At 42.4% G+C, this 21,705-nt stretch overlaps 1 protein-coding gene across 7 annotated transcripts in view; it reads right to left on the reverse strand.

Moving 5' to 3' along the window:
• Positions 1-14,925, reverse strand: part of TAF1 (TATA-box binding protein associated factor 1) — a 74,547-nt gene extending 59,622 nt beyond the window's left edge. For 3 of the 7 annotated variants that reach the window (XR_004298064.1, XM_032393791.1, XM_032393790.1), the window contains exons 1-15: positions 14,658-14,924; positions 13,544-13,658; positions 13,291-13,407; positions 9,218-9,337; positions 7,860-8,101; positions 7,250-7,468; positions 6,633-6,851; positions 6,076-6,280; positions 4,224-4,400; positions 3,615-3,742; positions 3,395-3,502; positions 3,098-3,271; positions 2,266-2,439; positions 1,932-2,036; positions 18-218 (exon numbers count right to left, since the gene is read on the reverse strand). Coding sequence is in view for 6 of the 7 variants with exons in the window: in XM_032393791.1 (XP_032249682.1) it covers positions 18-218; positions 1,932-2,036; positions 2,266-2,439; positions 3,098-3,271; positions 3,395-3,502; positions 3,615-3,742; positions 4,224-4,400; positions 6,076-6,280; positions 6,633-6,851; positions 7,250-7,468; positions 7,860-8,101; positions 9,218-9,337; positions 13,291-13,407; positions 13,544-13,658; positions 14,658-14,837 (2,484 nt within the window). In the remaining variant the exon portion in view is untranslated. Of the gene's footprint in view, positions 1-17; positions 219-1,931; positions 2,037-2,265; positions 2,440-3,097; positions 3,272-3,394; positions 3,503-3,614; positions 3,743-4,223; positions 4,401-6,075; positions 6,281-6,632; positions 6,852-7,249; positions 7,469-7,859; positions 8,102-9,217; positions 9,338-13,290; positions 13,408-13,543; positions 13,659-14,657 lie in introns of all 7 variants that reach the window. The other 4 variants (XM_032393789.1, XM_032393788.1, XM_032393792.1 and 1 more) reach the window with 4 other exon arrangements.
• Between the last annotated feature and the right edge of the window lie 6,780 nt (positions 14,926-21,705).

The raw sequence follows: 21,705 nt of genomic DNA on the forward strand, positions 1-21,705 counted from the left end.
TATTCTGACATTCTTACCTGGAGAAAGTCTCGAATATGTGTATTAGCCCTTTTGGAGTTGGGCCCAGGAACTTCAAACAAGGGGCACTGCTGGCCGACCACAAAAATATCCACTAATTCCCGAATATAGTAACCTTGTCTTGTCCGAATGATAAGGAAGTCAGTTTCTGGCATCTTATGAAGGTAAATTGGGGCACGAAAAAGATTGTTCTCAAATGCCTACCAAAAGTAAAAACACAAAAGTTATATACAAAGAAGCCCTAGGAAATTTAGTCAACTAAGGAGAAAGGAAAATCAAGCTTGTTTGCTCTCCATCCCCATAATGCCGTCTAAAACCTATCCAGTAATATAAACTGGAATATGGAATGTCAAACAGGATTAGAAAGTAAATTTTTACCCACTGGCTACCTTTAAGAGTCAGTAGTAGGGAAACTACAGGATTTGGATTCAGATGACACTGACTCTGCTACTCATTGTATGATGTCAGATTATTTATTTAATATCTCTGAGCTTAACTGTCCTCATCTACAAAATAGAGATACTTTAAAATGCCTATACCTTGCAGAACTACTATGATTATATACGACAATGACTCTGTAAACTAACAAGTACTATATTACTACCCTAGGCCCAGCATAGCTCCTGACAGAATATAGGTAACACCAAAACATTTGTTAAATAAATTAATAAAATGACAAAACCAAAACTAATGGGAGTAGAAAGTGTGCTAGAAAAGACAGACTAAACACACAGGACAGAAACATTTGAGCTTAAGTAGCAGCCAGATAGGGACCAATCAAGCCTGTGATTCGAAAGAAAGACTTCCCGGAAAATCAGAAAGGAGGACAGAAAGAAAGAAAACCTTCAATATATGTATGTGGATAGAAAATTCTAAGTGTGGGGGGAAAAAAAGAAAATTTTAAGCGTGAAATGGGGAGAAAAACAGAATTACAGAAGATAAAAGAGGGTTTTCTTTAAAGATTTTATTTATTTATTTGACAGAGAGCGGGAGAGAGAGTGAGAGAAAGCACAAGCAGGGGGAGCAGCAGAGGGAGAAGGAGAAGCAGACTCTCCACCGAGCAGGGAGCCTGATGCAATGCGGGCCTCAATCCCAGGACCCCGGGATCATGACCTGAGCCGAAGGCAGACACTTAGCCAATTGAGCCACCCAGGCACCCTGATAAAAGAGGATCTTTAAGAGACTATAAAAGTAGCCACAACAGAAAGTTATAGGGAGAGGAAGGCCAGGAACAGTCTAAAGATGCTTTGGGAGAATAAGCAATAGTAGTAATAGAATACACTAGCTGTAAGAGGAGGAAAAGTGGTTAAGACTACCAAGAGAAATGGAGGACAAAAAAACAAGGTAGGACAGTGCTAGAGATGTCCTCACATCATTCGTGCACCTCTGTACTTCCCTTTAACAAAACATGTAAAAGCTGTTATCAGAGGGCCTCTCTACACCCATCAGAACAAAAGGGGGGGGGGGGGGGGGAAACACTTTACTATGGCCAAGGACTGTAAATGGCATGGTTCAGGTGTGCTTTAATACCTCAAAATGATCATGACTAATACAATGAAAATACACCAATTCTGCAGATACACATTAAATACTCATTAGTTAACTACAGTAAATTATTAATCCCAGGTTGATTTCCGTATGCCACTCACATGTTTCTGGACTTCTTATCAGTGTGTGTTTTCCAAAAACTATTTCAAATTTAGTTTACAAATAACATTATTAGGAGCCAGTTTTAATAAAAAGATCAAAAGAAAATTTGGGGACTATAATCATTTGGGGATTATACTGATCCTCCCCATACTTGATATATAAATAGTACCTCAATCAACTAGAATTGGCTCTTTCTGGGCTCACGAGCTCCTCACCTGTCAAGTTCCTTAGGAAAGAGTTGTTAACAGGAAAGAATCCCTCACCTGCAGTAATTGGCCAGGATGGAGAGAGCCCAGGAAGGGAGATGTATGACAGTAAACAGTTTCTCCGTATTTACAATCTGGGGCTCCAGGATCTTTTCCAGGTTTCTAGAAGGAACACAGAAGACCCAGTTACTATCACAGACTAGAATCAATAAACCTACACAAAATATTCCTTGAGCATAGCATTTCAGCAATATTACCCACTACAAAAAAGATACCATTTCTTTCTCCCAAAAAATTTACAGCATAAAAAAGACAAAATATATGTTCGCAGACTATTGCTGGATATGTAATGACAACTATATTAGTAACAAATGTTTTCTCAGACACTCACCCGCTTATAGTAGTTTTTTATCTTGGTTGCCATGCCAACCTGCATCATTAATGGTCCATTTTCCTCACTGTATTCTGCAAGAATAAGATCTCCATCTTTGCCTGTGAGGTCCTGAGGTGTGCGCATAAAAAACATCTCTCCACCACCAGAAGCTTGTCTCTCTTGTTCTCTCATCTGCCCAGAACAAAGAGAATACAGTTCAGCTCCTGACAGGACGAGAACTGCAAACTGATGTTCATTCTGGGACTATGACACCAAAAATGATTTTGCCTTGCCTTTTTTTTAAACTTCACTGTAAAAATTTTCAACCATGAAGTTGACACTATGACCACTTACTATCCCACCACCTAGATATACCTTTATATCTTACATTGTTTTATCTAAAATTATCTCTACAGATTTTGCTGAATCATTTTTTAAAGATTTTATTTATTTGACAGAGAAAGAAGGCGCGTGCACAAGCAGGGGGAGCGGCAGGCAGAGGGAGAGAAGCAGGCTCTCTGCTGAGCAGGGAGCCCGATGCAGGGCTCGATCCTAGAACCCTGGGATCATGACCTGAGCTGAAGGCAGACGCTTAACTGACTGAGCCACCCAGGCGCCCCCTGAATCATTTTTGAAAGCTGCAGTCATCATGACACTTCACCCTTAAGTATTTTCACATGCATCCCCTAAGAATAAGGATATTCTCCTAAATAACTATAACATTCCATCTGAGAAAAAAGTAATTCCCTAATATCATCGATATTAATATCATGTCCGTTTCCCCAATTTGTACTCTACCGTCTTTTACAGCTGGTTTTTTATTTTTTCCCTAAACAGAGTTCAGTCATACCTTAGCCTTCTTTTTGATGTGTTTTAGCAAGGGCTGGACTGAGTGGGGACCTGGCTGAGAGAGTGCCCCGAAGGAGTACTTCTTCAGAGGTGGGCGATGGAACTGCCGAAGTTTTATGGGCCCCATATGGGTAGGAAAGAAGGGCTGTCTTAATTCCACAGCAGGAATCGAGTGCTAAGACAGGAAATACAGGGTTCAAATTAAATACTAACTCCAGCCTAGGCAAGATTTACCCATATCTTCCATCAAAACAAGGCAGTGTTTCCCATCCATCACAGAAAAAAATGCTACCTGTACCTGGATAATATTTCCTCCAAAGGTGCCTCGAAGACCCTGCTGCTTAGGGTAGTAATATTCATCATTGGAGAGATTCCATGGATCTTTCACTTCTGGCTGAGACATGTTCTAATGATGGGACATTAAAGTGATATCAAATAAACCTTAGTCAGACTACCCGTCTCCCATTACCTTTCTCTGTTCTTCTAAACACCCTGGGGTCCCCTCTCCCTCCGCAGACCTGCTGTGGTTCCTCTTTGATGACCCCCGTTTTCCCTAACAGAATTCGACTCTTCTTCAGAGATGATTCCTTCTTACTTTCCTTGGAAGGGGAGTTGGAGGTGGCCTCTTCCTTTTCGTCAGGAATTTCTAAGGATGAAACAAACATCACTCTGGAGATACTATCCCTGAAAATTCACCTTCCCAACAGATATCTTTGCACTTCCTAACCAGATCTCTCATCCCACCCCAGACCACTTCTAGTAGGTGATTCAAACAAACTACACTCCTGGAATCTCAAAGGTACTACTTTTCAATATTCCTACATTATGAGTTTTCCCTAAGCAAAACAGAAATACTAGAAACAGCCACAACTTTGCTCTCTCAACTGCTACCTAAAAGTTCTAGTCTTTTTAATTTATTTTTAAAAGTAGGCTCCACACCCAATAGGAGGCTGAAACTCACGACCCTGAGATCAAGAGTCACCTCTCCACTGAATGAGCCAGCCAGGCGCCCCCGAGAAGCTTCTAGTCTTGACCTTCCCAACCTTTCTGATCTCCCCCTGTCCCTTGACATTAGCAGCAAGCTGTCAATTATGGAGAAGGAACACTGGTCCCTGCCAATAGCATACCCAAAATGAGGTTCTCATCATTGGGATCAAGTGTCAAAACAGGAGGTTCCAACAGCCGGGGCATGGCCTGAGCATCCCAAATGATATTGTCCTCCCAGCGTCCATACACCAGCTCCTCATTGTCAATGGGAAAGATAGAGTACCAAGGCTTGTCATCATCCAGGGTGGCTGCAAAACCTACTCAGAAGAGGAGGAAACACTCAATGAGACAAAACAACTATGCCCCCCCCTTTTTTTTTTTAAAGATTTTTTATTTATTTATTTGACAGAGAGAGAGAGACAGCGAGAGAGGGAACACAAGCAGGGGGAGTGGGAGAGGGAGAAGTAGGCTTCCCACGGAGCAGAGAGCCTGATGCGGGGCTCGATCCCAGGACCCTGGGATCATGACCTGAGCCGAAGGCAGACGCTTAATGACTGAGCCACCCAGGCGCCCCAACTATGCCCCTTTCAATCATGATTCCAGCAAAGGGAAAAGGAGCAAATGTTAGTAAAGTTATTCATGCGGCTACTGAAAAGGAGCCTAGTGCACACAGTGTATTTCTCCCTTTAAAAATAGTTGCAGACAAAATGTTCACTGCAATATTTTTCATAAGACTCAAAATGTAAACAGCCAAGTGTGTTTAATAAGGGACTGGCTAAAGAAATCGTGGTAATAAATGATATGGTAAAATATACTAACAATAAATGCTAGTAAGATATATATAAAAAAATACAGTAACTATTGGTGAATTATGAAAACATCCATTTAAGAATACAATGCAACCAGCAAAGCTTTTAGATAGAACGAGAGAAGGAAAAAAACCTCTTCCTTAGATTTAAGAATCAAGACATTTTTGTCTTCCTCCAGATTATAAAGTAATCCAGGGTAACTGAAGGGAAATACAGAAAAATATAAAGGAAACTGAAGCTGTCTGTGATCTCACAAACCAGAAATAACCACTGTGAATCCCATAGTGCATTTCCTTTCAGTCAGCTTTCTATGATTATATAGTGTGCTTTTTTTTTCCCACTTACAAAACAGGGTATCATATATGCCACTTTATGTTTTTTTTACTTGAGTTTCCCATGTCATTAAACATTTTTATGAAAAACTTTGAATGACATAGAATAATACTGTTATCAAGTGAAAAGCACAGTATACAAAACTGTCTACAGAAATGAGCTCAACTACATACACACACAGAAGACAGAAAACCAAAGTACACCGAAAAGTTAATAGTCGATCATCTCTGGATAGCTGGATTATCAGTGATTTTTGACACTGTCTTCTATTTTCAAAGTTCTCTACATTAAGCATGACGTACCTTTTTTTTTTTTCTTTTTGCATACTTAAGGAGAGAAAAAGCAAATTCTAGCATGATAAAGACAAAGGGGCTAGCTTTAAAAACAGAAGCAGACCATAAAGATAAAGCCTTGTTCTAGTTCGGAAAGACCATTAACTTCAAAGTGGTTTTCACATTTTTCTAATGAGAAATCAGAGTCCACCCTAGCTTGTAAATAGTGTACAACTTCAGGGCGCCTAGGTGGCTCAGTCGTTAAGCATCTGCCTTAGGCTCAGGTCATGATCCCAGGGTCCTGGGATCGAGCCCTGTGTTGGGCTCCCTGCTCAGCGGGAAGCCTGCTTCTCCCTCTCCCACTCCCCCTGCTTGTGTTCCTTCTCTCGCTGTGTCTCTGTCAAATAAATAAATAAATCTTAAAAAAAAATAGTGTACAACTGATTACGGACTAGAATCAGGGCTCAGGTTGAAACGATTCTGCTGCCCCTCAGCAGCAGCAGAGAGCACAGCTGAACCCCCTCAGGATGACGGAGATGAAGGGCAGTGTGCTAGACATGGCTGGCACAGAAGCGCACCTTGCTGAACATTGTAGGCCATGGCATTCCTGGTCATGCTGGAAGGCAGCCAGCCTGCCAGGCTTGCACGCTGAGGTTTTGTTCCTTTGTGTTTGACATCTTCCCCATCCCAGATGATATCATCTTCCCAATGCAGCTGTGTCACCATCAGGAAGTTTTCATCAGCCAGAAGGTCAGTGCTGTTTTCCTCAAGTTTCCTGAAGTTCTACAGAAACGGAGAAGGAACAACAAATCCCTGAATGGTCACTGGTCAAAGTTCCCACTCCAGATCCCCCATCAGACACATCGAATGTGGTCCCTGACTTGAAAGAACCTGATGATGGAGCAATGTCTGCCTCTTCCCACTCCTGGTCCAGCGCAGCACTCACTGTCCAAACAGAACCCTTGCAATCGGGCTTAGTTGCCAGGGCGACATACCTCAACAAGCACAAGGCTTAGAACCTCCATCTCCCACCGAAGACACCCTGCCCGGTATCTCCCCAACTAGAAAGCAAAGTTAAGTAAAACGGAGAGGGCCCTGGGCACAGATGCCTTTCTTACATGTCAGCGTCGCTTACCTCCATCACTCTACATTTCATCACAGGTTCGTGGTCCATTTTTCTCAGTTTGAAGCCATAATCAAACCCACTGCCATCTTCAGGGACACCCAGCATATCATACCACAGTCGAGCAGGCCCGTAACGCCACTCAGCCACTCTTGGTTTGGTATCGGTCACTTTATCTGTATCTCCAGTGGACTGGGAAAACTTGGACTCAACAGGAGCCATCATTGTAATCTGTAACAGAACAAAGCAGGAGGGGAGGAGGCTTTCCTGATCCCAGATGTCCCAGGGCTAGAGGGAGTCCGCAGTCAGGAAGGGAAGTCAGAGGAACTATAAGGATGATTCTTCAACAGGACTGGAATTAGAATGGGAACAATGGAGCTAGATCAGGGCACACTCTGCCTATCATTCAAACTCCTATTCACCAGTGCGGGTACCACCAACTGCAGGCCCGCAATACTTTTCTACTCTAATAGGGAAGGAACAGCCACTAAGACCGAACTCACGATTACTTGTTCATAATCAGCACAGGACTCTGCCTGCTAAGGTGGTATTTCCAATTTAGACATAAGCTAGGGAGAACTCATTTGTTCCTCTTGTAGGTCTCAATCCCAGGTCTCTATTTTGCCTACTTCATCATCAGAGAGACACTGCTCTGGAGGCGGTGGTGGAGCGTAGTCATAGTTCCACAAAGACTTCTGGCTGACTTCTGACTCTACTGAGCACTCCACCTCCTGGATCTGCTCTTCCTGTATCAGCTCCCGGTGCTTCTTTTTCCTCTTTCTCCGAGCACTCCGCCAAACAGATGGGACGTTCTTCCCTGGTCCGAAAAGACGTAGGAAGCGTAATACCTAGAACACAGAGACTCAAAGACTCAATTATCAGATAGGAAAACAGCTGCATCCGGGTCTGCAAACTCCCTTGAGGGGTCTACTCGGCTGTGGAGGAGGGACTGAGGAGTGCTGAACTCAGAGTTACAACATCTACCAAGGAAGTAAAGAAGCATCCCTTAACAATTTGGACTAGTTCTTTAAAGCAACAAGGACAATTTCTAACGAGAGCTACGTAAATCACAAGTATTATCATCAATGCATACGACTTTTTAAAAAAGACCCAATACAATGTCATTGAATAAGAAAACTTTTAGATCTTATCCATTCTATATTCAATACCTTAGCAACAGAACTCAGCATTTAGGAGAGGTCAGTGGTTTGCAATGTGGGCATTCTCCATGGAAAGTACCTTCCCAGGCCGAAATTCCGGGAAAAGTTCTGTGACGCTCGGCAACAGCTTGGTGGCATCATGCTGCATAATCCCAGCCAATGGTAGGGTCAGCTTTCCATCTTCAGATTCTGCCTGTGTTGCTTCTTGAGGTCCCATCTCAGATTCTGAGTCAGAGGAACTACTGAAGTCCACTTTCTCTGAGGCCAAAGAGGAAGGGGCAATGATGGAGGGCAAGATGATGCCTTCTCCATCCTCAGACACTGCAACAAGGAAGAGAAACCCCTTTGGCATGTAACTGTGAGCATATTTCCTCCGATTCAGCCAGTACCCACTCCAGGCTATATGCATGGCTCAGTGGCAGGGGATATAGTTCCAAGCACCCAGATCACTAGTATGCAACCCAGAAAACTCATTCCAACTCATTATCTCCCACCATCCCCAACTCACCTTGTACCCGGTACCCTAGGGTTGTGATGAGAGAAAACAAACACTATTACTACATTTACTACTTTCTATACATATATTAAAGGAATGTGATCAATAGCAAAACTATATGACACTTTTATACCAATCGGGCCTTAGCATTTCTAGTTCGGGGACCCATAAACTGAAGAACTTTTTTTTACGCCCACAGGATGATAATGAAATTGTTTAACATAAAATAAGATCCAAGACATAAAGTTATCAGATGTTATTTAGCCTGCAGACTAATGCAGAAATGGTGAAAACTCTAACAGGAGGAATTTAGGCTAACATAATTCTCAAAATACAGGAGATGAAAAACACTGCTTTCCGCAATCTCCTAGCCTAGGACAGAGTTACTAGTGGCCGACACAGGAAAGGTGGAGAAGATCACTAAAGCCCTTGCCTTGGAAATCTCTGAATCTGGTAGTTGGCTCTACATGATTTATGCACATTCTAGGATGCCTTCTCCATTTAATCCTTTCTTTTAAAGGAAGTCATCTAGACAGGTAGTTTCCAAATACTAGCATGCAGATCAGTTGCATCAGCAATTACTGGGAGAACACTTGGAAATTCCTGGGCTCTATCCCAGATCTTCAGAATCAGACTCTCTGGGTGAGTCAGAAATCTGTTTTTTTTTTTTTTAAAGGCTTGGGATGATTGTGATGGGCAGCCAGATTTGAGAACCACTGACGTAAACTACTTTTTCTTGAGTACCTGTTAAAATACTGTTGCCAAATGTTTTAAAAGTAAAACTTCCCTTTGACATTAACATTTGAAAATTGTATGAATCACTTCCAGAAGTTGTATCCTCTCCTAACAGCTTAATCTTAATAGCTCCCTATGGGTACGTCAAAAGCCTAGATCTATGAATGGAACTTTTCCTTGGACAAAAGAAGACAGTCTCTACTTACCACCGGCAAGAGCATCCTGGTCCTTATCCTTCTTCATTGGTCCTGGAGGTGGAGGTGGAGGAGGCATCAACTTGCAGTCAATGTCTTCACAATCAGCATCATAGTCATCTTCATCATAATCTAATGAAACCAGCAAGATGATCTCCTCAACATCCAGAAGGTCACACAACAGCCCCGAGTTTGTTATGCAAGAATTGAAAGCACCACATGAAACACTACACAGATCCTTAAGAACACACAGGAGGTGCAGCTTCTGCCTTCAGAAAGAGATGACACAGTATCACCAAATACTAGAACACTATGTATACCTCATATAGAAACTGAGGGAGGTCCCAAGAACCGTTTAAAACCTTTGTTCCTTCTCCCGATCAAATCCTATTTGATTTTTTATTTTCATCCTGCTCAATCTCATAACTGAATTTAACATTCTTCCTTCTCTGTCAGTTTCCTTTAAGACTGAACTTTCTCTCTTCCCACTCCCCAAATCTTTGACACACTTTTTTTGTCTATCTTCTGCCGTTTGTTAGTCTTTTCACTGACCTTTAATCTCTGGCATCACTCAACACCTGACGGTGAACACTCTTTTATTCCTCTACACAAGCTCCATTCCCTTACTCAAGAATCACCCTTATCCAGATTAAGCCCAGATCTGTAGGTCTTGCCCTGACTTACCCCTCTACAGTCACACCGCATGTTCTGCCGCCTAAAGAACCTTTCCACTCAAGGGCGCCTGGGTGGCTCAGTCGGTTAAGTGTCTGCCTTCAGCTCAGGTCATGAACCCAGGGTCCTGGGATCAAGCCCCGCATCAGGCTCCCTACTCAGCAGGGAGTCTGCTTCCCCCTCTCCTTCTGCCTCCTTCCCCTGCTCATGCTCTGTCCCTGTCTCTCTCTCGCTCAAATAAATAAACTAAAAATATATATTTTTTTAAAAAGAACCTTTCCACTCAGATATTCCACAACTGCATCTCTCATCACACTGAAATGTCCTTCACCTCTTTAAAACTCCCTTTCCTTACTATCAATACCACCTCCAGCCTCATTTTCCCAGCTTACGACTTTAAGTCTCCTGTCTCCTCCATCAATCTCTTACCCCCCAACACAGCTTTTCCAATCAATCATTAATAGTAGTCATTACAGCAACTTCCATTTACTTAGCTCCCATTATATGCCAGGTACCTGTAGTTATTTTATCTATAATCCTCCCAAGAATGTTGGCAAAGTAGGAATTATTCTGAGATAGTGAAATGACTTACTCAGGGTCACAAAGTTTTAAATGACAAAGTAAGGCTGGTTGAACAACAAAGCCTATACTCTTTCCAATGTACTTCCTCACTTACCAAGTCCTACTGATGTTTTCTCAGCAACTCTCAAGTTTAATTCTGCTTAGCATTTTCCACAATTGTCACCCTACTCGAGACCTTGATGACTTTACATCTAGCCTGCAAGAACAGTCTCCAAGTTAGTCTGCCCCTTTACCCCTTTTCTAATCAAAACCCCAAAGCAACAAGTATCACTTCTCATTTTCATTTAGGAAGGAAAGGCAACTAATATTTACAGAGCATCTACCATGACACCGTACTATGTAGGTGCTTTCAGTCCCCGTGATAATGAACTTAAATTCCCACATAAGACCCATTAATGAGGTATTATCACCTTTATTCCAGACTAGAAAACTGAGGTTTTGTTACAAATCCAAGCCTCAAAGACTGAGCAACTTTCCCAGGTTCAAACTAAATATGGAGCTGGGACTTGAACCTATCATTCTGACTCCAAAGTCCATTTTCTTTTCATTATACCACCCTGCCCCTTACTCAACAATCAATGTTGATATACAATCCTTTGACATCAAATCCCAAGTAAGGCATACATACAAGTGCTGTCAAATTACTCTATCCTTGGTCCTTGCTATCTAGCGGTATGTTTTCCAGTCCTTTCAAGAAAACCTGCTGGCCAAGTTCCCCTGCACTATTCCTTATTTCTATCTCCAAACCTTTAGACAAGCCATGTTTTCAAACCAAAATGCCCTGCTGCTTCCTCTCCATGAAACCCTTTCAAACTTTTGCTCAAAATTCACCTCCATGACATCTTTTCTAATGACCTCCACCCACTTCCAATTATTCCAAAGAAGAATCCTTGTAAATCAAGCCATGTGAAGGGGCCAATGACAGAAAAGGAAGAAGTTAGGACACAGGTGAAGGCACCTTCATTGAATAAGAGAACTTAGAAATGAGCATCCCAGAGTACTAAGACTACCAAATGCAGCATCCTCCTTTTCTAGGAGGTCAGCTCATAAAAACCAACTAGGACACCCCCACTCGTCCTCTTCCTTAACATCCCTAGCCAAGACAACAAACCCAAACCTGAAAATTCCAATATTCCCTGAAAATCAGAGCTGCTACCACCTCCCCCTTAGCCTAAGCCACGGTACTCAAAAATAACAGTTCGGTACTCAAAAATAAGTGACAATATTTGTCTCAGATATTCTGTCAACCTCTTGAAATGAAATACACTACTCTATACAGAAATATGAGCTTGTAGGGACGCCTGGGTGGCTCAGTCGGTTAAGCGTCTGCCTTCGGCTCAGGTCGTGATCCCAGGGTCCTGGGATCGAGTCCCGCATCGGGCTCCCTGCTCCGCGGGGAGCCTGCTTCTCCCTCTGCCTCTGTTCTCTCTCTCTCTCTGTCTCTCATGAATAAATAAATAAAATCTTTAAAAAAAAAAAAAAGAAATATGAGCTTGTAGCTGCCTTATGTCTTTTTATTATGAGTAATTATGCTTCGTGTTTGTTTATCCCATCTTCCCCAAATGATAATAATATCCCTGAGAGTGAGACCTGTATCTTCTCTTTTTCTGCGTTACCTCCTGTGTATGTGGTACGGTTAAGTCTCGCTCTATAACAAGCACTCAAATCCATCAACTGGTCCCGAAATCTAATTCAAAGAGGTGGACAATGAACAATGAGCAACCTCATACAAAAGTGTCAAGAAGTGAGAGGTAGTGTAAGGCAGTGGAAACAATTATATATGTGTCAACTATACCTCAATTAAAAGTTGTAAAAAATTACAAGTCAAAAAAAAGGAACTATGATCAGTAGCTCTAGGTTCCAGACCACAGAACTAAGCTCAAGATCAGAAAATGGATTTTATTATCTTTGTACCATACTATCATAGTTTATAGCCCATAATAGCTCAATAAATGTCTAATAACCTGAATTATTGAATTAGTCAAGGTCTGCCACTACCTAACCTATAGAACTTTTAATAAAGTCCCACATCTTATTAAAGGCCAAGTTTTCTTTATCTGTGATGAGGTTAATAATAAATAATCACTAAGAGCCCTTCTAGCTCTGATTCTGATTCTATATGTAGCACCTTATACCAGGGAGAGAAACCTATATTGTGAGCAAGCATTAAATGCATTCTGTCAACAGGGGCGCCTGGGTGGCTCAGTCGTTAAGCATCTGCCTTCGGCTCGGGTCATGATCCCAGGGTCCTGGGATCGAGCCCCGCATCGGGCTCCCTGCTCGGCGGGAAGCCTGCTTCTCCCTCTCCCACTCCCCCTGCCTGTGTTCCCTCTCTCACTGTATCTCTCTCTGTCAAATAAATAAATAAAATCTTTAAAAAAAAAATGCATTCTGTCAGCATATAGGTGGTGAGTGATTAATAGAAGTTGAGCCAATAAATATGCGTGCTCATTTATATACGACATTGTATATACTTAATCCTCCTTGAACCACCAAGTCCCTAAGAGCAAAGACTGAGTTCAAGTAATATCTAAAACAGTGCCATGAACCCTGTAGGTACTCAAATACTAGATGATAAGGAAAGCACTATCATCCTTACTTGGCATTCACCAAGAATTTGGGGATAACCAGTATGAGGAATAAACATCTGAGTATAACACTGCCCCAGAACACAAAAAAAAGGACAGCAGCTACATGGAACTGAGCTGACAAAAAGAGAGAAGCAAAGGATGGAGAGCAGGAACAATGGCAGAAAGCATACATAGAAACAAAATGGACTACACAGCAAGAAAATGAACTGGAATGCTCTACTGATGACACTAAAGAATCACCTGAGTGGCAAAGGGGCTGCAAGCTCCCCATTGTCTGCTGATATCTTCGGCTTTCATCTTCTGCTACCTCATTGATGTCTGAATAGTCCACAGCATCTTCTGTGCTCCTGATCCATCCTATAAATAAAAGGGGGGGGCATGTATATCTCAACAAAAAGTAACTCTCACTCCCTTAAATAATTCCCATTGAAAAGTGTATACATAGTAAATGGCTAGCCTCCTCCCTCCTTACTCCCCATGACCCACACTTCACCTTCATCATTTACCAGGGCACCATCGGTCCCAGTCAATTCTTCATTTGCGGTGAGTTCAGTGATCAGGCTGCCCAGACCCAAAGCCCCCAAGCCTGCCAAGTGCTTCTTACACTCCTGAAAAAGGGACAGCACCAGAGTCGAAAATAACAACTAAACCTAAGCTTCCCACACCACAAGGCTTATTTCCCTGGTCCAGCACAAAGCTGTAAATCCATATTAAATATAACTCTGCATGTGCTAAAAGGAGCATCACATTCCAGAACTGTAAAGTAAATCTTCCACTAAACTCCGCGTTGATCAGATCTTTATCAACATATTAAGTCCAATTTCATCACCATACTTTACTAAGAAAAGATTAGTCAAAGAACCGTCACCAAGACTAAACAAATGGAACAGTAGTTCTCTGAATAAAGGCTAAGGCAAATGAGGTCCCTGGGATTTGGGAAGGGATGACAAGAACTTTTTTTGCTACCTTTTGTGTGTTTGTGTGTGATGCAGAAGAGGAATACTGATCAGTATTTTTTCCTTGAGAAAATGAACCTAAATGAAAGTAGGTAAGGTCCATTTGGACACAGGAAACAATTTCATGAATGTCAGTGAAAACTGGGAAAACTACCCAAGAAGTGCACTGGACCAGAAGGGGTCTGCCTCAAATAGTCTGAACATTCACTGTTCTAAGAACTGAGACCTGAACCACACGATTTGTCACAGGTTCTGTCCAGTCCTCTTGCTCTAGAGCCACCTCAAGTCAACGATGTCAGACAGGCAGTTTCGAGAATCTCCAAAGTCCTCAGAGCAACGGCTTAAAAGCAATGTCCCTAGGTTACGCTATTTTTCCGTCTGCCTTGTTAGGATATGATCCCCAACGCCACCCACATCAGCGCCCCTGACCTACGAGGGCTTGCCTACAGTTCTCTCTTCTTCCCACCCTCACCCCGAACGGAGCCTCCACACTCTACGTTATGCACGCTCTACTAGAATAGTGTCCGCTTCTCATTTCCTCTCCTCTTTACGTTAACCGCGCCCTCTCATAGGGGCTCTATTCTAAGCACCCTCTACTCTCCTCACTCAGCCGCACCACCCCCGACCCTATATACACGCCCGCCCCCTCACATCATCCAAGACGCTTTCCCCCTCCAGCTGTCCGGCTCCATTGATGTTGCCGAAAAGGAAACCGGCTAAAGAAAATGGGCCGCCTCCAGCGGAATCTTCATCGCTGTCCGTGTCTGACATGATGGCGGTTGTGGTGTCACCAGAGGCTGCGGACAGCAGCAGATCCCAGCCTGGTCCCATGGACCGGAAATAAAAACATTAGTCGCCCAGAAGTGACTTACAGGGCTCCTTGACCCCCACCAGGCCCTACCGGAAGCGGAATAAGGGGGGGGGGGGATAACCGGAAAGACCGGCCGGCCTACGAAAAAGGAGAATTGGTTGCACTACTTTACTAACGGCTTTTGATTCGACCGTGCGCGATCAGGAGGTTGGTTATGTGGAAAGCGGTTGGTCAAAGAAAATGTTGGGCCCCGCCCCTTCCACTAATCTGCGCATGAGCATCGCCGGTGCACTGGATTAGAGTCACGGCTGTTCCTCCAATCAGAAGGAACTGCCTGGGTCACGTAGCCTACGTTCTACTAACCGCGGGTCACCACGCCGCGGTACGCGGAAGTAAAGGTTAGAAGCAGTCCTCCGTTCTGTCTGCGGCGTCGTTGCTTCTTAAGGAGAAACTGGCCGTAAATTGCACTGTGCCAGAGGTACCTATCCAAGTTGTTTTGAATTGACATTTCCCCATGGAAATGGAGTCCCCTCCCCCTCGGTTTCTTTCGGGAAGTGTGAAAAAGATGAGTAAAAGGAACAGCCGATCCTTCACCTAGGTTCACAATTGTTAACATTTTTACAGGTTTTATTTTTTTTTAATTTCTGAACCATTTGAAAGTAGGTTACAAATATGTGATTCTCCAGCCCTAAAAATGGACATTTTTCTACATAATCACAAAATCATTATTGCATCTTTAAAAATTAACATTAAATCGTTATCATTTAACATACAGTTCGTGTTTCGTATTTAGATTTCCCCAGTTGTCCTAGTTGGAGCATTTTGCACCTCAATCCAGGATCCGCTGAAGGTTCTTGCACTGCACTTGGTAATCTCCCTTCAGTCTTAATCCAGAAACACCAGCCTTTTCTTTGTGTTGCATGAACTACAGTTTTTTTGGAAGAATCCAGGCAAATTGTCTTCAAAGTATTCCATATTCTGAATTCGTCTGATTGTTTCTTCGAACTGATTTACGTTAAATATTTTACCGGCCATCAGAAGGCACAAACGTCAGGTTGTCACACTATTGGTGATGCTGTATTTGAGCGCCAGATCTCTCCATTGCAAAGGCGCATTTTTCCTTTTGTAATTAAGTAAATGGGGTTGAGATTCTGTGAATATTCACCCAATGGTTTTAGCATCCTTTAATGATCCTTGCCTGAATCAATTATGTTAGGAGAGTGCAGAAGGGTGATTTTTCTAATTCTTAAATTCCTTCTACGCTTATTAAGTGGATTTTTAAGATTTTATTTATTTATTTGAGAGAGAGAGAATGAGAGAGAGCACATGAGAGGGGGGAGGGTCAGAGGGAGAAGCAGACTCCCTGCCGAGCAGGGAGCCTGATGTGGGACTCGATCCAGGGACTCCAGGATCATGACCTGAGCCGAAGGCAGTCGCTTAACCAACTGAGCCACCCAGGAGCCCTTATTAAGTGGATTTATTCAGTAAAGAACTTGGGTCTTACCTCCCTTCTCCCGTTTTTATTTTAATGTGTCATAATCTAGCACCATCATTATCCTTTTTGATGCTCAAACTGTTCCAAATTTGTCCAGTGGGACCCACTTCACTCTGGCTCCTGTTATTAGTCTTGGAGTACTTCCTTGCTTTTTGGCACAAGATGTTCTAGGCTTATCTGTACATTTCCTGTCCCAGACCCAATATAAGCCATTTCTCCAAGGAGCCCTGATACCTTTTAGTGAGGAATGGTATTTAGAAACTGGGGCATCATTGCTTATAGGCCCTTTCAGTGGAGAGAGCTAAAAAAATGAGTTAAAGGGCACCTGGCTGGCTCAGTCAGTAGAGCATGCGATTCTTCGTCTTGGGCCTGTGAGTTCAAGCCCCACATAGGGTATAGAGCTTACATTTTAAAAAAATAGAAATAAATAAATGAGTTTATACTAATACCTCCAATTCAAGTCCAACACCACAGGGTTCTCCCTCACTTTTCCCCATTTCATATTTCTGTCTTGCTTCTCTTACAATTAAAATTCTGGTTCCCAACATCCATATATTGACTCTTTTCAGAATTACAAGGTGGATACCACTACCAACAATAAACCTAAGTAAAGTTCAGAAGTTCTTCGCAGTTTTTGTCCTTAGAATATGTCCTATTAAGGATATATAGTGTACTGTGTGTAAAAATTACTTGAACCATTTTTTTTCCCTCTGTGGAGTTGTTTCTGTTTTTATTCAACTTTACGATTTGCTTTTAATATCCTTTTTTATATAATTTAATTTTTAAAATATGTCAGTTTTGACATGGTTAAAAGTCAAAAGTATGTAAAAAGCTATTTCCAGAGAAGTCTTGCTCCCATGCCTATGCCCTCTACCCCAGTACCCAGCTACTCCCTATAAGTAACCATTCCTTAATTTCTGGTTTATCTTTCCTGTGTTTATTTTTTTATTGAGGTGTAATTGACATATAACATTCTATTAGTTTCAGGTGTACAATATAATGACTTGATATTTGTACTTCCTATGTTTCTTTTTGCAAAAATAAGCAAATGAGTATACATATTACTTCTTTTTCATTACACAAAAGGTAGCATACTATATATACTCTTTCACCTTGCTCTTTTTCACTTAATAATTTAGCCTCAAATCACAGTGTACCACAGTGCACTCTTCCTCATTCATTTTTATTTCTCCTTAATACTTCATTGTATGGATGTTCCTTGGAATGTTAACAGTAGTTACATTTCTAGGCCAGATGACAAACATCTGCCAAAATCTGCACAGCTGAGAAGCTGCACTTCGGTAATGAAAAGTTATAGGAGAATATAACTGCTATACTAATATTTAAAACAAAAAAGCAAAATGGAATATATTTCTAAATGTACTTTATTTTTTTAAAAACTTTACTTATTTGACAGAGAGAGAGCCAGAAAGCACAAGTGGGGGGAACAGGAGAGGGAGAGGGAGAAGCAGGCTCCCCGCTGAGCAGGGAGCCCAATGCGGGGCTCGATCGCAGGACCCTGGGATCATGACCTGAGCCGAAGGCAGATGCTGAACTGACTGAGCCATCCAGGCACCCTAAATGTACTTTACAGTGCTTCTTAGATGCTTGTGCTTAAGGAAAAGCAGATTCAGCAGGAGGTAGATGGAGGCTTATAGAATGGGGAAGGGGGGAGCGCCTGGGTGGCTTAGTCGGTTAAGCATCTGCCCAGGGTCCTGGGATTGAGCCCCTCGTTGGGCTCCTGGCTCACCGGGGAGTCTGCTTCTCCCTCTGCCACTCCCCCTGCTTGTGCTCTCTGTCAAATAAATAAAATATTAAAAAAAATAATTCTAAAAAAAAAAGAATGGGGAAGGGGACTTCACATACTATAAATAATAAAGATGCTATTCTTGACTCAAAACATGGTTTTGTATAAATTTACCATATGACCCAGCAATTTCCAGCACTCCAGTATATACCCAAGAGAACGGAAAACATGTCCACACAAAACCTTGTACACAGGGGTACCTGGGTGGCTGTTGGTTAAGCAACTGCGTTCATCTCAGGTCATGATCCCAGGGTTCTGGGATCGAGTCCTTCATCGGGCTCCCTGCTCAGTGGGGAGTCTGCTCCTCCCTCTCCCTCTGCCTGCCGCTCCCCCTGCTTGTGCTCTTTTTCTGTCAGATAAATAAATGAAATCTTAAAAAAAAAAATGTTGTACACAAAGGTTCACAACAGCACTATTCATAATAGCTAAAAGGTAGAAACAATCCAAATTTCCCTCAATTGTAAGTAGATAAAATATGGTATATCCATACAGTGGAATATTATTCAGCAATAAAAAGAAATGAAGTAGGGGCACCTGCCTGGCTCAGTTGGTGGAGCATGTGACTCTTGATCTAGGTGTCATAAGAGTCAAGCCCCACGTTGGGTGTAGAGATTATAAATAAACTTTAAAAATCCCCCCCCCCAAAATAGTAAAGCACTGTTTTAGGCAAGGTCGCCCTCTAAAGGGGAACAGAGGGGCCTATGAGTAAATTTCCTAGTGCTGACCAGGAAAATGCATGTTGACTAGTTAAAGGTTATATTCCTGGTGGAACTGAAACTCTAGTTAAGTTAGGTATTAAGTCTTGGTTTTACTGATCTGGGGCTCCTCGCCTTAGTGGGCCTGTGGTTTTTCTTTTTGACACTATGTACTATAGAAGATAAAAGATACATAGAACTATGGGAATTTAAAGAACACTTTAGATTACTTTCAAATGACCAAAGTTCTTTGAGGGAATAGAGCAATTCTCTTACTTAAAGATATAGTCAAACTAGGATGCACTGAGGGGAAAAATGGGAGAGGCAATAAATATAATTAGGGGGGTGCCTGGGTGGCTCAGTCATTAAGCATCTGCCTTCGGCTCAGGTCATGATCCCAGGGTCCTGGGATCAAGTCCCACATCGGGCTCCCTACTTGACGGGGAGTCTGCTTCTCCCTCTCCCCCCCACCCTTGTGCTCTCTCTCATGCTTGCTCGCTCACTCTCAAATAAATAAATAAAATCTTTAAAAAATAATAAAATAAAATCTTAAAAAAAAAACTGGATTTTGGTGACAGCTGTATAAGTCAGTAAATTTACTAAAAGTCATTAAACTGTATACCTGAAATGGGTGAATTTTTTGGTATGTAATTATATTTCAATAAAGCTGTTTGCAAAGCAAAACAAAACACAACATGGTTTTGCTCTTCCTTAGTAGTCACTTTTTTTTTTTTAAGATTTTATTTATTTATTTGACAGAGAGAGAGACAGTGAGAGAGGGAACGCAAGCAGGGGGAGTGGGAGAGGGAGAAGCAGGCTTCCCGCCGAGCAGGGAGCCCGATGTGGGACTCGATCCCAGGACCCTGGGATCACGACCTGAGCCAGAGGCAGCTGCTTGACTGACTGAGCCACCCAGGCGCCCCCTTTAGCAGTCACTTAATAGTGCACCAGCGCTATATACAATTAACAGTATCAGTTCATTTTTATAACGCACAGAGAAAGGATATTTTCCTGAAATAACTGGAAGAGGCAAAGGACATTAAATGTTATGTCCTATATTTACAACCCTAGTCCCTAGTACTGTAATACCTGTAACACAATAGGAGCGTGATAATTGTTTATTGAATGTAGTGTACTAAAAAATCACCCACAGGGAGCTAACTGGTCTGTCATTAGTGAAAACCAGCAGGAACGAGAGAATCAATGTTAGCAGGGAAGACAGTTCCCCACCCTGATCGTCTGAGGTAGAAAAATAAGTACAGTTACACATAGGTGCGATGTGGAATACAGTTATAGTTATTTCATCCTTTGCAAGTTGAAAGGCATTTAGAAACCACTCAAGACAAAGGAGGAGGGTTGAGGAATTGCTTTGATTTTTAGAAAGCAACAGACCCAGTAAAATCAGAAAAGTTTATTGCCATTCATTATGAACAATTTAAAAGTGGTATTAGCATGTTAGTCATCATACAAATTCCTTTTAAGTATAAAAATCAAGATGTCAGTGTCTGTTCAGGACCATCAAATGAGTCCAATACAAAACCATACTCTCAGACTTGGGGATCGCACCTCCACTCGTTAGAGGACGCGAGTCTGACCAGACCAAGCCCAGGCTTACATCTGAGATTTTCCCAGGCAAAGCAGGAGCAGGAGGTGCTATTAAATTAAAAGCCAATTTAAAAGATTTCAGTAGCTAAATGGAAAGTTCCCAGAGACACAGGTGACAGCCGTGTTTCTAGCCCCTTTCAACCATGAAGTCCTGTAAGCACCTCAGGCAGCATCAATCCAAGCATCCTGAGACCGGAATACACTCGAGCAACAGGTGCTTCATTTGGCCACCCGTGGGAAAAACTCAGTGACTACATAGAGCAGTTGGCACATGTGCCCACAGGCCAGTTGACTCCTACAGTCCCCACACTATGATAATAGACCCCCACTTTCCAAAGTGCTACTGGGCCTTAGTTAAGGAGGGCCACCCTCACCCTCTTCCAGTTAACACCCTGTTCACACAGAGCCCCTACAACCCCCCCTCCAAACAGGAGGCCCTGGGTCACATGCCAGAAATAGATACAGCACATTGAAACTGAGATAGAAGACATCTACTAGACAATATTATCCATCCTGGATCCTCCACAGCTTTAGACAATGGTGTAGAAATATACACCAATGAATTACTGTATGAAGAGGAGAGTGCAGGGATAAAGGAAAAGCAAAACAGAACACTTTAGTCCATGGTGAGGGAAAGGAAAACCAGAAGGAAAGGAGGAAGAATAGTGAGCTTATGTAACCTTTCACTTTCTAACAACACTTGGTATCTGCTCAACCTCCAGCTTCCGCTTCTCCAAGAATAGGGGTGCCAGATTTAGCAAACAAAAATATAGGATGCCGCATTAAATTCGAATTTCAGATAAACAGCAAATAATTTTTTGACTCTATGTCCCAAATATTGCATGGTACATACTTACACTAAAAAATTATTTGTAAAAAAACCAAAAACAAAACTACTCTCTTTTATCTGGCAACCCTATCCAGGAGGCTCAGTTAACCTGAGGACTAATCTGATCATATAATGTCAAAGAGCAACAGCAAGACCATCCCAGAGCAAAGCACAGACCCTTCATTCACCACAGAAGGAGCTACGTGATTCTTTCAACTCCATTTCCCAAACTCTCAAAGATCCAATGCTTATTTTGGCAGGGTAAGAGAATATGTGCACAGTGGAGTTGTCAACTACTATCTGCCAGGTGGAGAAGTAAGTTTTCCTTCCATATCAAATGAAGAAGGTCAAAAATACAACTAGGGAGAATAAGGAGAAGCAGGCTTACTGGGGTAAGGAATCTGACTCCTACTGCCACAGGGCAGGCTGAAATCCCCCAGCAAAATCCCCACAAATG

This window comes from Phoca vitulina, unplaced genomic scaffold, assembly GCF_004348235.1.
Source record: "Phoca vitulina isolate PV1807 unplaced genomic scaffold, GSC_HSeal_1.0 scaffold77, whole genome shotgun sequence".
Lineage (NCBI taxonomy): Eukaryota > Metazoa > Chordata > Mammalia > Carnivora > Phocidae > Phoca > Phoca vitulina.